This window comes from Zea mays, chromosome 1, assembly GCF_902167145.1.
Source record: "Zea mays cultivar B73 chromosome 1, Zm-B73-REFERENCE-NAM-5.0, whole genome shotgun sequence".
In the NCBI taxonomy this organism is placed as follows: domain Eukaryota; kingdom Viridiplantae; phylum Streptophyta; class Magnoliopsida; order Poales; family Poaceae; genus Zea; species Zea mays.
In genome coordinates, this window is record NC_050096.1 from 37,339,044 (window position 1) to 37,358,028 (window position 18,985).

General features: G+C 44.6%; 1 protein-coding gene across 4 annotated transcripts; it reads left to right on the top strand.

Moving 5' to 3' along the window:
• Positions 1-863: 863 nt before the first annotated feature.
• LOC100283795 (PYM protein) lies at positions 864-5,939 on the top strand. 4 transcript variants are annotated; one of them, XM_008679532.3, is made up of 4 exons: positions 864-1,164; positions 1,263-1,379; positions 3,974-4,276; positions 5,398-5,896. In XM_008679532.3, exons 1-4 carry the CDS (start codon positions 985-987, stop codon positions 5,530-5,532), a joined length of 735 nt encoding a protein of 244 aa, XP_008677754.1. In that variant the 5' UTR covers positions 864-984; the 3' UTR covers positions 5,533-5,896. The 4 variants fall into 4 exon arrangements, with proteins under 4 accessions (XP_008677754.1, XP_008677758.1, NP_001150166.1 ...); XM_008679536.3 differs by having other exon boundaries at positions 3,977-4,276; NM_001156694.2 differs by having other exon boundaries at positions 865-1,164; positions 3,974-4,222; positions 5,398-5,939.
• Positions 5,940-18,985: the final 13,046 nt, after the last annotated feature.

Here is an 18,985-nt window from a genome sequence, read left to right on the forward strand (position 1 = left end):
TGCTAACAGCCTAGCCCCTCATAAGATCTTCAGGTGGTGCAGTGTGTCTTTAGGCACACACTATGTTTACCACTGAAATAGGGGCACTCAGCACTCACACATTGTTCTAATTTTTTACCAGCATAAGCTTTATCTTATGGAAATGGAAACATTGTTTGCTCTTCATAAATGGTTATGCTAATGTTTAATATTCTTTTTTGAATCACATTCCAAGCTTATGGAAAATGAAACATGTTTTAAACAAATGATTTTGTAGGGATATTGTATGCAAGAATCGTTGGAGACCTTGTTGATTCCCAGAATTTTGTTTTTTCTGGGTCATAAGTTCATACTGCTTAGTTCGCTTAGTTCTGACTCTCAGCAGTTGCCAAGGATCACAGTAACTTCAGTGCGGTATACTGTTGTATTGACTCCTTCCTCCTTAAGAGTGATTGTCTTTGTGTATCCTAGTGACCAGTGAGCCTAAATTCAAATTGGAACTACGCATTCAACATCCGATGAGATCGTGAATTGGAACCTGATCACAAGTTGAAACCTGAGCAACCCAATGAAATTGGAATATACCCATTCAACATTGTACTCACTCCTTTTGACTTTGTTTTTTCTGATATTTGTATTGTAATATAATTTGATTTGTATCGGTTTAGTTCTATATTGATTGTTGCCAAAGAATTTGTGAAATATTAAGATTGATAATATACGTTCATTTTTATATAATCATTATGCACTAACATACTTATTATATTTCACAGCTTATATAAACATGTTTACTCGTCGTAATAAAATGAAAATCTCTTTGTGCTAGAAAAACAAAGAAAAAGCGAAGGCAAAATATGAAAGAGAAAAAACCGCAATTCCGGTTGCCTTCGACTCAACTCCTCGCTCTGGTAGCCCGACTCCCCTAAACCCATTGTGTGCCCGCCGTCGACGCAGCCTCCGTCCTCCCCCGCATCCGAATCACGCACGCCACGTCCCACCCCTGTCATGGCCACCTCCAGCGACGGCGGCGGCGACCAGCGGCGCCTCCTCTCCATCCCCAAGGAAGGCGAGCGCATCATCGCGCCCACGCGCCGCCCCGACGGCACGCTCCGCAAGGCCATCCGCATCCGCGCCGGTTACGTGCCCCAGGAGGAGGTCGCCATCTACCAGTCCAAGGGCGCCCTAGTGAGTCACCGTCTCTCCTTCTCCGAGCTTCCTCCCTCGCATCACCAAGTGCCGCGTTTCTTTTCGATTTTATTTTCTTATCGGGTAGCTCGGCACAGATGAGGAAGTCAGGGCCCGACGTGCCGCCGGGGTACGACCCGGCGCTAGTGGCCGACGCCAAACCCAAGACGAAGGCGGCCAAACGGAACGAGCGACGGAAGGAGAAACGGCAGCAGGTACGGCTTCTATGTCTGGTGCTTGTGCTCGTATCGCCATGGATGCGAGGGAAACCGTCAGATTTGATTGAATTCGATTGCTCATCTTAAGAAGTCTTGTCTTTACTAAGTGTTTATTGGAGAACTAGTAATGGGGTTGGGCAGGTGTTGGAAGGAGGAATTCACACCTTTTCTTGTGCATGACTTAGCATACTCAATAGTTTGTATAGGCAAAAGTCGGCCCTCAAAGAATGCTTCCACCGTTTCCACGATTACCTTTCTGAGCTGGACTGTGAGAAATGGACGAGCAGCAAGAGAATAGTATAAACGGTCTATTAAGGTGACCCATGGTACAGTTTGTCCGATGAGTTTTTTCTACTGCGGTAGTTTTATTGCCTGGGTGTAGCAATAATTAGCATTCAGCAATACACGATCAAGTTCAGTATTGCTACAATGAACTCTTCAATATAGTTTTGTTTTATATATTGTGTCTCAAGTTCATGACACAATATGTATCTCCCAACAGTATGCTTGAATTTGCATGTCTTGCGCTTGCTATTTGCTGCCAACCATTCAAGTGTGCTTGTGATGAATAATTTCTAAGGCATCCTTACGTAATTCTGTTGTTTGAAATTGCTACAGCTCATAAGGCTATGCAAACTAGCAGAATGCAGTGGCTATCTCACGTTCCTTTTTAGAAATTTCACTCTGCATTCCGTTTATCAGACTAATTTTTTGTCAAACTTGTCATCTCAACCACTAGGTAACACCAATTCTGAATCAGCGATTCATGTGGAAACAGCTTGCATTATTTTATCTGCATTCACTCTATTATGGTGCTCAAGCAATGGTAGTATTGGAAACCCTAACCCTAATTGGGTAGGGGATATATTATATATATCCAGGAATGTGGGCCAAGGCCTATTACAATATACACAACATACTAACAGTTAGTTCAGGGCTTCAGGTACTATAGAAGCCCTTGGAGCAACTCTGCTAATCTGTTCCTGTCCGATTATTGACTGTAATTGCAACATTGCAATCACACACTTACACAAGATTTTTTTTTGTGGCTCTCCTAATGATGTCTCTTGCTACCATCATGATTGTATGTGTTGTCTTCATGCACTGTATTTGGGATAAAAGCATAGGGATCTTAATCTTATATTAAGAAAAAATGAGACTAAGTAAGGTTGTTATGACTTTTGAATTGTGACAGAGTGACACAAATTTTGCATCGATGGAGTGGGAACCTTGTAGCAACATGGAATTGGTTGCCTTTAGGCATAAACCCGTTAAGATTTATTTTGTAAAGGATGTGGAGTTTATTTATGACTTTATAAAATGATGTGGTTGGTCTGATTGAGGATCAGCATATTGCTCCATGAATACATAATTGCTTTCTCAAAGTTGGGAAATATTATACTCCCCCTATTTCAAATTATAGGTTGATTTGGCTTTTCTCGATACATAGATTTTACTGTGTGACGTATCAAGACATAGCATATATCTAGGTGCATAGCAAAAGTTTTGTATCTATAATAGCCAAAACTACCTAAAATTTAGGACGGATGGAGTATGGTATGATGCATAAAAAAATGTGTCATCTATATTAATTTGATTATCCACCTACTACTATAAAGCACCAGATTTCCTGGTTTCCACAGTTGCCCTTTTTGCAAAAAAAAGGTACATATACTTCTTTCTAATCTAATACATAGTCCAAACATTAACTTCAATGTCCGCGTCCACCAGTTTCCACGGTTATGCAAAGATAAAGTAAAATTATATACCAATAGGGGTTCGAACCTGGATTGTTAGCTTTACATTCACACCCGTCTAACCAACAGAACACATATTATTGTGTTTTATTAAAACAAAGTTGTATGACATATAGAAACCGTAGCGATGCACAGGCATCTGACTAGTTATATATAAAACACCACCTCTTTGTATCAGAGTTTTTTTCCTCCTCCCTCTGTTATTGTCTTGACACTTGCATCATTAGCTGACTACCCAAGATATTTAACATTTTCGTCATGAAACTTCATTTTGGTCTGACTATAATTTCAACAATATCTACATAGGAATTTGTCAAGGCAACTCTGCATAGTATGTGCATTTTCATGTTGTGTTATGATATATCTTGAACTCAGATATAAGCGTGCTACTTTCTAAACTAGCTGTTTGGACTAATAATGGGTAATGTTGTCAGATTAGTTTTAGTGGGCCAGTCGAGGTTATGAACTCATTTAACTGCACATGACCAAAATTAATTGTTGCTGTTTGAGGATATCAAAATGGCAACCAAGCTCCCCTGATATAAATTAGTTGTTTGTGTAGAAATTTTAAACGTGTCAGTTTGGTTTGGTACATGATTAGTTGATTATTGAATGAGGCAAGACAATTTGTTCTGTGAAGATATATAGCAATGAAATTTTCTAAAAACTAAAGGTTTTATGTTTAACTTCCCATGATTTTTTTCTTTGCCTATTTGGTTAGCACATCACTTATTTTGATAGTTTTGTATTACTGTAATGTCAGGACCTCTTTTAGATGGAACACCTTTGTTTATTATAATGTCTAAATGATGTTATATTGAAAATGTTCATTAGCAGGCCAGTTTGGCAAATGATAAAGGAAAGAGTATGAACATAGAGGGAACTGATGCTGGAGAAACCGACAAGGTCCTTTCTTCCAAAACGGATAAGCAGAAGGATTCGGTGGAAAGTGTAACAAAGCAGATGAGTGGCATTGCTATTTCTGAGTCACATGCAATGCCGTCCACAAATACTATAAACAATTCGCAACCAGAATCATCTGCTCCAGACATAGACAAGAAGATTCGAGCACTGAAAAAGAAGGTTTACTCTTGCTCTTTCTTGCGTCTGCACATTTTCTATGAAAAAAAGATGAATGTGAGTTCAGTTCCAAACTAGTATGTTTAAATCATTTTCCTCGTTGTCGGTCTGGGCCTGGTAGTTTTTTCTCCAATATTAAGTTAGATTTTATATTGCTTATATCAAACTTCAATTGCGTGTTTTCATTTCCAGTATCTTCAAATCAAATATGATAGTGACAAGTTGTGCCTTCCTGCAAGCCTAGTTTTGTAAGAATTGGGACCTGGCCTCATTTTCAATTAAAATTGTTTTTCTTCTACCTTGGTTTATTCATGCTGAATGCTGAGAATACAGCTTAATAGTGTCTATTAACTGTAATTTCTTTTGTAGTTTTAGTGCATTTAATGTATTCCACATGTCATTTAAACATGTGCGCCCAGCCCTCTTACTGCTTAGTCTAGATTTCACTGAATGTGTGACACTTCTTTTTCCATTAGGCTCTGTTTGGTTCCAGGAATTGAGAGTATTGAAAAAAATGGAAAGTAATCTAATAATGAAATGCAAGGCACTATGTAGATATTGGTTTCAATTCATGGGATTCAAACAGGCTGTTAGTGATATTTCACTTGTTTGAGAGCCTTTGTGCCTCACACTAAACCCATCTTGATTTGAGGATATTCATTAGTAGATTCTTTGATTTAAAAGGTTAATACTCCCTCCATCCCAAATTATAAAACATTTCAACTTTCTTGGAGAGCCAAAACACCTCAAGTTGACCAAATTTATATAATAAAATAATAACATTTACTCCCTCTGTCCCAAAATAAAATCCATTTTGACTTTTTAGTGGTTTCATACAATACTTGGTGTATGTGTTCTATATATGTCTCTACATTTATCATCATCCAGTTGAATATAGACATAAAAACTAGAGCTAAAACGAATACTATTGTGGGACGGAGGGAGTATTAACCAAATAAGTATCATTAGATTCTTCATTAATTGTTTATAGTTTACCTATTTGACCTTATAAATCTTGTAATTCTCTCTATAATTTGGTCAAACTTGATATGTTTTTGATTCTCCAAGAAAGTTGGAGGAATGACTTGGAATGCAGGGGATACTCGAGTCTTAGGTGTATTTTTAGGAACCAAAGCAGGATGAGTTGACATGGATGAATCTATCTTGATTTTTAACAGATACGCTTAGCTGAAGCACAAGTACAAGGTGACCCTGAAAAATTGAAATCTGAAACGCTGGAAAAGATTAAAAAGATTGATGGATGGTGTATGGAACTGAAGCTTTTGGAGGACAGCAGAGCTCCTGCGGCCTAGACAAAATCGACTTCGGCTCTGATGTAGTAGAATAGACAGTAGAGCCATCGCGACCACACCAGGGTGCTGAGCTAAATTCCAAGGTGCACTGAATCACCCTAGGCTTTTCCATTACCTGTGTTGGTTACTGGAAAACCAGTCCGGTAGATGCGGGTTTGCGCAGAACGATGGAGTGTTTTTCCCTGCACATTTGATGTCTCATGTTCGCCACCAAGTTTCAAGGTTTGTACCACAAGATCCATTTATCAGAAAGACCACACAGTGAGATAATTCAAACGATTATTGTGACAGTGTGGTTAAACTTTAGTATACTATGATAATTCTGGGAATCTCTTAAGACTGAATCAGAATTTAGTTTCTCCCTCCCGGCTAGAATTCATCTCGGCTTTACCATCATTATTCAATTATTCAGTTAACTTTACAGGCTGTTACATCTAGGTTGAAACTGACTGAAATTGCCGGGATGCTTCTGTCGCTGGCTCCTGACTCCCCTCCGCGGCTTTCACATGTGTTACATGTGTTAGGGGTTCTTTCACATGTTTTAGGCGTTGTTTGGTTTCTAGGAACTAAATTTTAGTCCCTCTATTTTATTCTATTTTAGTTCCTAAATTATTAAATATGAAAACTAAAATAGAGTTAAGTTAGGTGTGTGTGAGTTACTACGGTTTCTATTTAGCACAGATAGATCTTGTCTAAATGGAATGGATGTTCAAACGTTCTAGACCTTTATAATGAGCAATATAAAGTTTCAAACGGTTTGTGAGGATGGTTATTGGTGGAGGTGGGAGGTGTCCTCCTCGCGACTTCAAGCCTTGCAGACATGGCATAGTGGGCGACATCGTCACGACAGGTATGACAGTCATATAAAAGGGGTGAATAGGTGATACCTGAAAATTATAACTTAAACACAAAAAACTTGAATCTTGATTAAGTGTTATTACAACATGCAAGATCCAAGCAAGTGAAAGAGGGACATGAGTTCTTGCACTTGATTGCTCTCTAGATGCGGAATTAGACTTACAACAATATTACAGGCGTGATCAAGAACTTAGAGGAAGAACAAATCATAAGAAAGTAAAATGCATAAGAGAGACAACGATTTTATCCCATGGTTCGATCAAACCTCAAATACTTGTTTACTCCACGTTGTGGTGTCCCAGTGGACAAGGGTTGCACTTAACCCCTCTCAAACGATCATATGATCAACTTTAGTGTCATGGTCTTTCTTATCTCAATATATCTCCTCGCAAGGATCTCCACACGTTGGAGTCTCTTGCACCCTTATGAATTTAATGAGAGATGAACTCTAGATCAACACAAGGGAGAAATAGAACACACATAAGAGCCAAAAGATCACCACCCAGATCGCTTCGGGGTGTCTCACGAATGCTTAGGAATGAAGTAGAGACTCTTGGTATTCTTGGTGTGCAGAAGAGGTTGAAATGGGGGCCTATTTATAGCCCCAAGTCCCCTTTAGCCATTGGAAGAGCTACTGGAATTGCTCCCTACGTAGATGCACTGGACTGGTTCGGTGCACCACCGGACCAAGTACAGTGCCCGGCCACCGGGATCCTGGTTGACTCCTTCGATACCAGGAGGGCATCGGACCGGGTCCATCCACCACTGGACCGCCACATGGTCGCCTCCCGTGAAGTAGCCGTTGCAGCCCAGAGATAGTTGTTACTGCTTGCACCGGACCGTGCACAATATTGGTCTAGAGATTTTTATAAATAAAAGCCCGAGAGTGTAGAGTTCGTATGGAGGTGGTCCGGTGCACCATCGGACCAGTCTAGTGACTCGCAGACCAGCAAAATTAAGTTTTTTTTCTTTCAAAACTTGTTCCATTTGACTTGGACTTTCTTGTGAGCTTCCCTACAACTTGGACAAATATAGTTAACACAAAAATCAAATTGACTAAGCCTAGTGTTGGAACTTGCTCTCCTGGGCAAGTTGATCCAACGGGGGAGTGAAAGCAACGTAAACAAGGTTTCAACACGAGATGGCAATTGCTCTGTTAATCCAGCCTCTCAAGGGCACTGTACGGGGGTATTTATAGGTGCCTGAGTGCCCAACGTTTCGATGTAAGGACACATGTACCCTCAGGCACCTGGACTATCCCCGGAATATTCCTAAAGGAGGGTTACAGACTGTCATTACAGATAAGCCATTACAAATCGGGCCCGTAACACACTTCTCCGTGCGGGGCCTGTTACAATGGGCCGAATCCCACATGGGCCTCCAGGTCGGGTGAGGACGTGGGACGGGGCGACGTCGTCGTAGGCCTTCGTCTTGTTGTGTAGAAGACGAAGGGTGGACCTCACCGGTCGTTCTGCTTCCGTTGGTGCAGCGAGATAGACGAAGGCTGGAGCGAAGGGTAGCGTCTTCGCCTTCGCCCCAACATTTGCCCTCCGAGGGACCAGTTCGACTAAGTCATCTGGTGCCGAAGACGTCGCTAGATGGTGGAGACGCTGCCCTCGCTCGAAGTGGTTCCGCGGGGGTTTTTTATGTGACCGTTGACGGACGCGGTACTGTTGGACTGTGGGTTTCCCGAAGCGTCGCGTCCTGTGTATAAAAAGGGGGTGGGGCGGCGCAGGTCAGGTTCTCTTTCTGCGCGCCGCAAAACCCTAGCCTCCTTTTGAAACCGTTCGCCTGCTCGCCTGCCCTCCTTGCTCCTGCTCGTCGGAGATCTGGCCCGCGTCTGCAGACCGCTCGCCGCCGCCGACGGTACGTAGCCATACCGTCTTCTTCCTCGTCTGCTGCAAATACGCCGCCGGCCGACGCAACGTCCGAGGATACCTTGAGCAACGTGGCGGCGGAGGAGCTACATCCGGGTGACACAGTGGAGTTCGGCGTTTCGCGGATTTCCTCGATCCGCGTTCAGGACATGCAACAGCTTGGATATTTTGGCAGCGGAGTAGGGCGTGTCCCGGGGCGGAGGAGGTTCCCGAGCCCGAGGGCGAGTTGGTCGTGTTTGAGGCGTTTTTCACGCTGGCCTTCGTCTGCCTGCACATCGCTTTGTGGCGGAGGTCCTGCAAAGATTTGAGGTCCAGGTCCATCAGCTGACTCCGAATGCCGTGGTGGCCCTGGAGAAGTATGTCTGGGCGGCGACCTCGTATGGTGGTCAGCCTTCTGTGGAGGTCTTCGCTAAACATTACTGTCTGCATTGGCAGAAAAGGAAAATTGGACATAAGATTGCACAGTTCGGATCGTGCACGTTTACTCCGAGGACCGGAAAGACTTCGATCGAAGTCGTGGAGTTAGTTCCCTGTGCCCGCAATAAGTGGGGCAACTGGTGGGATTTCTGGTTTTATGTTTCCGAAGGCGAAGTCGAAGACCACCCAGGGTTCCCCGTGGCCGTGATGTGCTCCCATTATTATGTGGCGTACCCGCAATTTGAGGTGGCAGAGGATGATGAAGACGAAGGAGCCCTTCAGTGCGCGACCCGCATGAGTAGCGGGCGCGATTTAGTTGAGGAATTTATCGGGTATGGGGTATGGCCCTGTGCACATGGCTGGGCGTTGGGCGAAGTATGCCCTCGCGAGATGCCCTCCCTGGGCGGGCAGCGGGTGCGAAGTATAGCCTTCGCGTTGGATCTGCACGGCCGGGATCCCGTCGCATTCTTGCGTGAAGCAGAAGACGGTGCGGCGAGGATTGTGGGGCGCTATGTGCCGAGGACAGAGGGTCTGCGGAGCTGGGATATCCGTGGGTCCAATGTTAGATTGAATCGGGTCTTCAAATTGAACTGCTTGCCATACGGTGGTTATCCCGGGGAGGACACTGCCGACCACCGCGGGAAGAAACCGGTGGACGTGACCGAGGAAGGGCCTTCGCAGGAGGCTGCCCCAGCCACTAAGAAGAGAAAATTAGGTATTGCAGTGGGGGTGGGGGTCTCTGAAAGTTTTGCTGTGGATTTGATGGGGACGTGCGCAGCCCTCGGGGGAAGGATGTCTTCGCCCGATCTCCGGGAGTCTTCGGCGCGAATGCTGGAGGTTACCGGAGGTCGATGGCCCAAGAATGTTCCGATCCCCCGTGCGGCTGGCGAAGACTTTTCTATGTCTCGCATGGCTCGCGACTTCAAGGTTTTTTCTTACGGGCGGAATATTGCTGCTGTTGTGTCGGCAGTGATGGAGAGGGACCGTCAAGACGCTGCGCAGAAACGCCGGGCGGTTGTTAGGATCGCGGATCCTATGCGTGAGGCGAAAAGGGCGCGGGGAAGCGCGAAGGCTGCTGCCTCTGGCGGTAGCAAACCGGTGGCGGCTGCGAAATCGGCCGCCCCCGGGCACAGCAAGGCGGCGGCGAGTGCGAAGGCTGCCGCCCCTGGCGGGAGCAAGCCAACCCCGGGCGGGCTCGGGAAAGGACGAAGGCCGCTTTCGCCAGCGCGACGTATTGCCGACTTCGGCACGGACATCAATGTCGAGGATTATCTTGTTGGTAAGTTAAAACCTTTTTTTTGACAAAGTCTTTAACTCGTATCATGGTGCAGGTTCGGGTGAGGGGCAACTGACTGTTGTCCCGCCTCCGGTGGCGACTACTTCGCCAACTGCGGTGGTGGGGGCGAAGGGTGTCGCGCGGGACCCTGAAAGGGAATTTGGCTTACACCTAGTTCCTAGATAATTTTGGTGGTTGAATTGCCCAACACAAATAATTAGACTAACTAGTTTGCTCTAGTGTATAAGTTATACAGGTGCCAAAGGTTCACAACAAGCCAATTAAAAAGACCAACGTTGGGTTCAAAATGGAGAGCTAAAAGCATACCGAAGTGTGCCCTGGTCTGGCGCACCGGACATGTCCGGTGCACCACCGGACATTCTACAGTACCTGTCCGGTGCACCAGGGGATTCCGCGCTGAACTCCTCAGCCTCGGGAATTTTCAGAGCCGGCGCGCTATAATTCACCGGACTGTCCGGTGTACACCGGACAGTGTCCAGTGCTCCAAAGGGACGCGGCTCTGGAACTTGGCAGCCTCGGGAATTCACAACGGTTGCTCCGCTATAATTCACCGGACATGTCCAGTGTACACCGGACTGTCCGGTGCATCTACGGAGCAACAACTACTTCGCACCAACGGTCACCTGCAGGCGCATTCAATGCGTGCCAGAAGCGCGCAGGAGTCAGGCACGCCCATGCTGGCGCGCCAGACACTCTACAGTACATGTCCGGTATGCCACCGGACATCCAGGCGGGCCAGAAGTCAGAACTCCAACGGTCGAATCGCAACGGCTTTGGTGACGTGGCTGGCGCACCGGACATGTCCGGTGTGCACCAGACTGTCCGGTGCACCATACGACAGACAGCCTCCACCAACGGTCATGTTTGGTGGTTGGGGCTATAAATACCCCAACCACCCCACCATTCATTGCATCCAAGTTTTCCAGCTTCCAACCACTATACAAGAGCTAGCATTCATTGCAAAGCAAACCAAAAGAGATCAAATCCTCTCCCAACTCCACACAAAGCCTTAGTGACTAGAGAGAGTGATTTGTAGTGTTCATTTGAGCTCTTGCGCTTGGATCGCTTCTTTTCTTTGGCATTCTTTCTTGTGATCAAACACTCACTTGTAATCGAGGCAAGAGACACCAATTGTGTGGTGGTCCTTGCGGGAAGTTTGATTCCCAAAGTGATTTGAGAAGAGAAGCTCACTCGGTCTGAGGGACCGTTTGAGAGAGGGAAGGGTTGAAAGAGACCCGACCTTTGTGGCCTCCTCAACGGGGAGTAGGTTTGCAAGAACCGAACCTCGGTAAAACAAATCCGCGTGTCACAATCTTCATTTGCTTGCGATTTGTTTTTCCACCCTCTCTCGCGGACTCGTTTTTATTCCTAACGCTAACCCGGCTTGTAGTTGTGTTTATAGTTGTAAATTTCAGTTTCGCCCTATTCACCCCCCCTCTAGGCGACTATCAATTGGTATCAGAGCCTGGTGCTTCATTAGAGCCTAACCGCTCGAAGTGATGTCGGGAGATCACGCCAAGAAGGAGATGGAGACCGGCGAAAAGCCCACTACAAGCCACGGGAGCACTTCATCGGGAGAGTCCCATACCAAGAGGAAGGAGAAGAAAGACTCCTCCAAAGGGAAGGAGAAGAAGAAGGACTCCTCCAAAGGGAAGGAGAAGAAATCTTCTTCACACAAAAAGAAAAAGGAAAAATCCTCTTCTAACAAGCCTCGTCGGAGTGGGGACAAGAAAAAGAAGATGAGGAAAGTGGTCTACTACGAGACCGACTCTTCATCAACATCCACCTCCGGCTCCGACGCGGCGTCCATCACTTCTAAGCGCCAAGAGCGCAAGAAGTATAGTAAGATTCCCCTAGCTACCCTCGCATTTCTAAACATACACCTTTACTTTCCGTCCCATTAGGCAAACCACCAACATTTGATGGTGAAGATTATGCTAGGTGGAGTGATTTAATGCGATTTCATCTAACCTCACTCCACAAAAGTATATGGGATGTTGTTGAGTTTGGTGCACAGGTACCATCCGTAGGGGATGAAGATTATGATGAGGACGAGGTTGCCCAAATCGAGCACTTCATCTCTCAAGCAACAACAATACTCCTCGCTTCTCTAAGTAGAGAGGAGTATAACAAAGTACAAGGGTTGAAGAGCGCCAAAGAGGTTTGGGATGTGCTCAAAACCGCACACGAAGGAGATGAGCTTACAAAGATCACCAAGCGGGAGACGATCGAGGGGGAGCTCGGTCGGTTCCGGCTTCGCAAAGGGGAGGAGCCACAAAATATGTACAACCGGCTCAAGACCTTGGTGAATCAAGTGCGCAACCTCGGGAGCAAGAAATGGGATGACCACGAAATGGTTAAGGTTATTTTAAGATCACTTATTTTTCTTAACCCTACTCAAGTGCAATTAATTCGTGGCAACCCTAGATATACACTAATGACTCCCGAGGAAGTAATCGGGAATTTTGTAAGTTTTGAGTGCATGATCGAAGGCTCGAGGAAGATCAACGAGCTTGATGATCCCTCCACGTCCGAAGCTCAACACGTCGCATTCAAGGCGACGGAGGAAAAGAAGGAGGAGTCTACATCAAGTAGAACACCCATTGACGCCTCCAAGCTCGACAACGAGGAAATGGCGCTTGTCATCAAAAGCTTTCGCCAAATCCTCAAGCAAAGGAGGGGGAAAGACTATAAGTCCCGCTCCAAGAAGGTTTGCTACAAATGTGGTAAGCCCGGTCACTTTATAGCTAAATGTCCATTATCAAGTGATAGTGACAGGGGCGACGACAAAAAGGGGAGAAGAAAGGAGAAGAAGAGGTACTACAAGAAGAAGGGCGACGATGCCCATGTTTGTCGGGAGTGGGACTCCGACGAAAGCTCTAGCGACTCCTCCGACGACGAGGACACCGCCAACATCGCCGTCACCAAGGGACTTCTCTTCCCCAACGTCGGCCATAAGTGCCTCATGGCAAAGGACGGCAAAAAGAAGAAGGTTAAATCTAAATCCTCCACTAGATATGAATCCTCTAGTGATGATAATGCTAGTGATGAGGAAGATAATTTGCGTACCCTTTTTGCCAACCTTAACATGGAATAAAAAGAAAAATTAAATGAATTGATTAGTGCTATTCATGAAAAGGATGACCTTTTGGATTCCCAAGAGGACTTCCTAATTAAGGAAAACAAGAAACATGTTAAAGTTAAAAATGCTTATGCTCTAGAAGTAGAAAAATGTGAAAAATTGTCTAGTGAGCTAAGCACTTGCCATGAGACTATAGACAACCTTAGAAATGAAAATGCCAATTTATTAGCTAAGGTTGATTCTCATGTTTGTAATGTTTCAACTTCCAATCCTAAAGATGTTAATGATGATTTGCTTTCTAGGATTGAAGAATTGAACATTTCTCTTGCTAGCCTTAGAAATGAAAATGAAAAATTACTTGCTAAGGCTAAAGATTTTGATGTTTGCAACGCTACTATTTCCGACCTTAGAAGTAAAAATGAAATATTGCATGCTAAGGTTGTAGAACTAAAATCTTGCAAACCCTCTACATCTATCGTTGAGCACACTTCTATTTGTACTAGATGTAGAGATGTTAACATTGATGCTATACATGATCACATGGCTTTAATTAAACAACAAAATGATCATATAGCTAAATTAGATGCTAAAATTGCCGAGCATAACTTAGAAAACGAAAAATTTAAATTTGCTAGAAGTATGCTCTATAATGGGAGACGCCCTGGCATCAAGGATGTCATTGGCTTCCAAAGGGGAGACAATGTCAAACTTAATGCTCCTCCTAAAAGATTGTCTAATTTTGTAAAGGGCAAGGCTCCCATGCCTTAGGATAACGAGGGTTACATTTTATACCCTGCCGGTTATCTTGAGGACAAAATTAGGAGAATTCATTCTAGGAAGTCTCACTCTGGCCCTAACCATGCTTTTATGTATAAGGGTGAGACATCTAGCTCTAGGCAACCAACCCGTGCTAAGTTGCCTGAGAAGAAAACTCCTAGTGCATCAAATGAACATAGTCTTTCATTTAAAACTTTTGATGCATCTTATGTGTTGACTAACAAATCCGGCAAAGTAGTTGCCAAATATGTTGGGGGCAAACACAAGGGGTCAAAGACTTGTGTTTGGGAACCCAAAGTTCTTGTATCTAATGCCAAAGGACCCAAAACCATTTGGGTACCTAAAGTCAAGAACTAAACTTATTTTGTAGGTTTATGCATCCGGGGGCTCAAGTTGGATACTCGACAGCGGGTGCACAAACCACATGACAGGGGAGAAAAAGATGTTCTCCTCCTACGAGAAAAATCAAGATCCCCAACAAGCAATCACATTCGGGGATGGAAACCAAGGTTTGGTCAAAGGATTGGGTAAAATTGCTATATCTCCTGACCATTCTATTTCCAATGTTTTTCTTGTAGATTCTTTAGATTACAATTTGCTTTCTGTATCTCAATTATGCAAAATGGGCTACAACTGTCTCTTTACTGATATAGGTGTCACTGTCTTTAGAAGAAGTGATGATTCAATAACATTTAAGGGTGTGTTAGAGGGTCAGCTATACTTAGTAGATTTTGATAGAGCTGAACTCGACACATGCTTAATTGCTAAGACTAACATGGGTTGGCTCTGGCACCGCCGACTAGCCCATGTTGGGATGAAGAATCTTCATAAGCTTCTAAAGGGAGAACACATTTTAGGACTAACAAATGTTCATTTTGAGAAAGACAGGATTTGTAGCGCATGCCAAGCAGGAAAGCAAGTTGGTGCCCATCATCCACACAAGAACATCATGACGACCGACAGGCCGCTTGAGCTACTCCACATGGATCTATTTGGCCCGATTGCTTACATAAGCATCGGCGGGAGTAAGTATTGTCTTGTAATAGTGGATGATTATTCTTGCTTCACTTGGGTATTCTTTTTGCAGGAAAAATCTCAAACCCAAGAGACCTTAAAGGGGTTCTTGAGATGGGCTCAAAATGAGTTCAGCTTAAGGATCAAGAAAATCAGAAGCGACAACGGGACGGAGTTCAAGAACTCTCAAATCGGAGGCTTCCTTGAGGAGGAGGGCATCAAGCATGAGTTCTCTTCTCCCTACACCCCGCAACAAAATGGTGTAGTGGAGAGGAAGAATAGAACTCTATTGGACATGGCAAGAACCATGCTCGATGAATACAAGACTTCGGATCGGTTTTGGGCCGAGGCGGTCAACACCGCCTGCTACGCCATCAACCGGTTATATCTACACCGAATCCTCAAGAAGACATCTTATGAACTCCTAACCGGTAAAAAGCCCAATATTTCATATTTTAGAGTCTTTGGTAGCAAATGTTTTATTCTTGTTAAAAGAGTTAGAAAATCTAAATTTGCTCCTAAGACTGTAGAAGGCTTTTTACTAGGATATGATTCAAACACAAGGGCATATAGAGTCTTTAACAAGTCTACTGGACAAGTTGAAGTTTCTTGTGACGTTGTGTTTGATGAGACTAACGGCTCTCAAGTAGAGCAAGTTGATCTTGATGAGATAGGTAATGAAGAGGCTCCATGCATCGCGCTAAGGAACATGTCCATTGGGGATGTGTGTCCTAAGGAATCCGAAGAGCCTTCAAATGCACAAGATCAACCATCCTCCTCCACACAAGCATCTCCACCAACTCAAAATGAGGATGAGGCTCAAGTTGATGAAGTAGAAAATCAAGCAAATGAGCCACCTCAAGATGACGGCAATGATCAAGGGGGAGATACAAATGATCAAGACAAGGAGGATGAAGAGCAAAGGCCGCCACACCCAAGAGTCCACCAAGCAATCCAACGAGATCACCCTGTCGACACCATCCTCGGCGACATTCATAAGGGGGTAACTACTAGATCTCGTGTTGCACATTTTTGTGAACATTACTCTTTTGTTTCCTCTATTGAGCCACACAGGGTAGAGGAAGCACTCCAAGATTTGGATTGGGTGGTGGCAATGCAAGAGGAGCTCAACAACTTCACTAGGAATGAGGTATGGCATTTAGTTCCACGTCCTAACCAAAATGTTGTAGGAACCAAATGGGTCTTCCGCAACAAGCAAGATGAGCATGGTGTGGTGACAAGGAACAAAGCTCGACTTGTGGCCAAGGGATACTCCCAAGTCGAAGGTTTGGATTTCGGTGAAACCTATGCACCCGTAGCTAGGCTTGAGTCAATTCGCATATTATTGGCCTATGCTACTTACCATGGCTTTAAGCTTTATCAAATGGACGTGAAAAGTGCCTTCCTCAATGGACCGATCAAGGAAGAGGTCTATGTTGAGCAACCTCCCGGCTTTGAAGACAGTGAGTACCCTAACCATGTTTATAAGCTCTCTAAGGCGCTTTATGGGCTCAAGCAAGCCCCAAGACCATGGTATGAATGCCTTAGAGATTTCCTTATTGCTAATGGCTTCAAAGTCGGAAAGGCCGATCCTACTCTATTCACTAAAACTCTTGAAAATGACTTGTTTGTATGCCAAATTTATGTTGATGATATTATATTTGGGTCTACTAATGAGTCTACATGTGAAGAATTTAGTAGGATCATGACACAAAAGTTCGAGATGTCTATGATGGGGGAGTTGAAATATTTCTTAGGATTTCAAGTGAAGCAACTCCAAGAGGGCACCTTCATTAGCCAAACGAAGTACACTCAAGACATTCTAAACAAGTTTGGGATGAAGGATGCCAAGCCCATCAAAACACCCATGGGAACCAATGGGCATCTCGACCTCGACGAAGGAGGTAAATCCGTCGATCAAAAGGTATACCGGTCGATGATAGGTTCTTTACTCTATTTATGTGCATCTCGACCAGATATTATGCTTTCTGTATGCATGTGTGCAAGATTCCAAGCCGACCCTAAGGAAGCTCACCTTACGGCCGTAAAACAAATCTTGAGATATTTGGCTTATACTCCTAAGTTTGGGCTTTGGTATCCTAGGGGATCCACTTTTGATTTGATTGGTTATTCGGATGCCGATTGGGCGGGGTGTAAAATCAATAGGAAGAGCACATCGGGGACTTGCCAGTTCTTGGGAAGATCCTTGGTGTCTTGGGCTTCAAAGAAGCAAAATTCGGTCGCTCTTTCCACCGCCGAAGCCGAGTACATTGCCGCAGGCCATTGTTGCGCACAATTGCTTTGGATGAGGCAAACCCTGCGGGACTACGGTTACAAATTGACCAAAGTCCCTTTGCTATGTGATAATGAGAGTGCAATCAAGATGGCGGATAATCCCGTCGAGCATAGCCGCACTAAACACATAGCCATTCGGTATCACTTTTTGAGGGATCACCAACAAAAGGGAGATATCGAGATTTCATTTATTAACACTAAAGATCAATTAGCCGATATCTTTACCAAGCCTCTTGATGAACAAACTTTTAACAAACTTAGGCATGAGCTCAATATTCTTGATTCACGCAACTTCTTTTGTTGATGTGCACACATAGCTCATTTATATACCGTTGATCATATCTCTTTCATATGCTATGCCTAATGTGTTTTCAAGTCCATTTCAAACCAAGTCATAGGTGTATTGAAAGGGAATTGGAGTCTTCGGCGAAGACAAAGGCTTCCACTCCGTAACTCATTCTTCGCCATCACTCCAAGCAACTCTCCATTTTTGGGGGAGAAACCATGAGCACCAAGCAAAAAGACTCCATCTTTGGTATAATCTTCACTCATTTATTTATGACCAAAGGGGGAGAGAGTAATTCTAGGGCTCTAATGATTCCATTTTTGGCGATTCATGCCAAAGGGGGAGAAAAATATGAGCCCAAAGCAAAAGGACCGCACCACCACCAATTTCAAAAACTTAGTTTTTCAAAGAATATTTTCAATTGGTATCCTATTGTGTTCAAAAGGGGGAGAAAGTAGTATTTCAAAATGATATATCAAAACCCTCTTGAACACTAAGAGGAGGATCTCATTTAGGGGGAGTTTTGTTTAGTCAAAGGAAAAGCATTTCAAACAGGGGGAGAAAATTTCTAATCTTGAAAATGCTTCGTAAAATCTTACTCATTTACCTTTGACTATTTGCAAAAGAACTTTGAACAGGATTTACAAAAGATTTTGCAAAAACAAAACATGTGGTGCAAGCGTGGTCCAAAATGTTAAATAAGAAAGAAACGATCCATGCATATCTTGTAAGTATTTTTATTGGCTCAATTCCAAGCAACCTTTTGCACTTACATTATGCAAACTAGTTCAATTATGCACTTCTGTGTTTGCTTTGGTTTGTGTTGGCATCAATCACCAAAAAGGGAGAGATTGAAAGGGAATTAGGCTTACACCTAGTTCCTAGATAATTTTGGTGGTTGAATTGCCCAACACAAATAATTGGACTAACTAGTTTGCTCTAGTGTATAAGTTATACAGGTGCCAAAGGTTCACAACAAGCCAATTAAAAAGACCAACGTTGGGTTCAAAATGGAGAGCTAAAAGCATACCGAAGTGTGCCCTGGTCTGGCGCACCGGACATGTCCGGTGCACCACCGGACATTCTACAGTACCTGTCCGGTGCACCAGGGGACTCCGCGCTGAACTCCTCAGCCTCGGGAATTTTCAGAGCCGGTGCGCTATAATTCACCGGACTGTCCGGTGTACACCGGACAGTGTCCGGTGCTCCAAAGGGACGCGGCTCTGGAACTTGGCAGCCTCGGGAATCCACAACGGCTGCTCCGCTATAATTCACCGGACATGTCCGGTGTACACCGGACTGTCCGGTGTACACCGGACTGTCCGGTGCATCTACGGAGCAACGACTACTTCGCGCCAACGGTCACCTGCAGGCGCATTCAATGCGCGCCAGAAGCGCGCAGGAGTCAGGCACGCCCATGCTGGCGCACCGGACACTCTACAGTACATGTCCGGTACGCCACCGGACATCCAGGCGGGCCAGAAGTCAGAACTCCAACGGTCGAATCGCAACGGCTTTGGTGACGTGGCTGGCGCACCGGACATGTCCGG

Bases quoted from the DNA above. Each gene is read 5' to 3' on its own strand.
- LOC100283795 (XM_008679532.3), top strand. From the start codon at position 985: ATGGCCACCTCCAGCGACGGCGGCGGCGACCAGCGGCGCCTCCTCTCC. The intron at 1,165-1,262 runs GTGAGTCACCGT...AGCTCGGCACAG, and splicing joins ACCAGTCCAAGGGCGCCCTA to ATGAGGAAGTCAGGGCCCGA. The intron at 1,380-3,973 runs GTACGGCTTCTA...AATGTTCATTAG, and splicing joins GGAAGGAGAAACGGCAGCAG to CAGGCCAGTTTGGCAAATGA.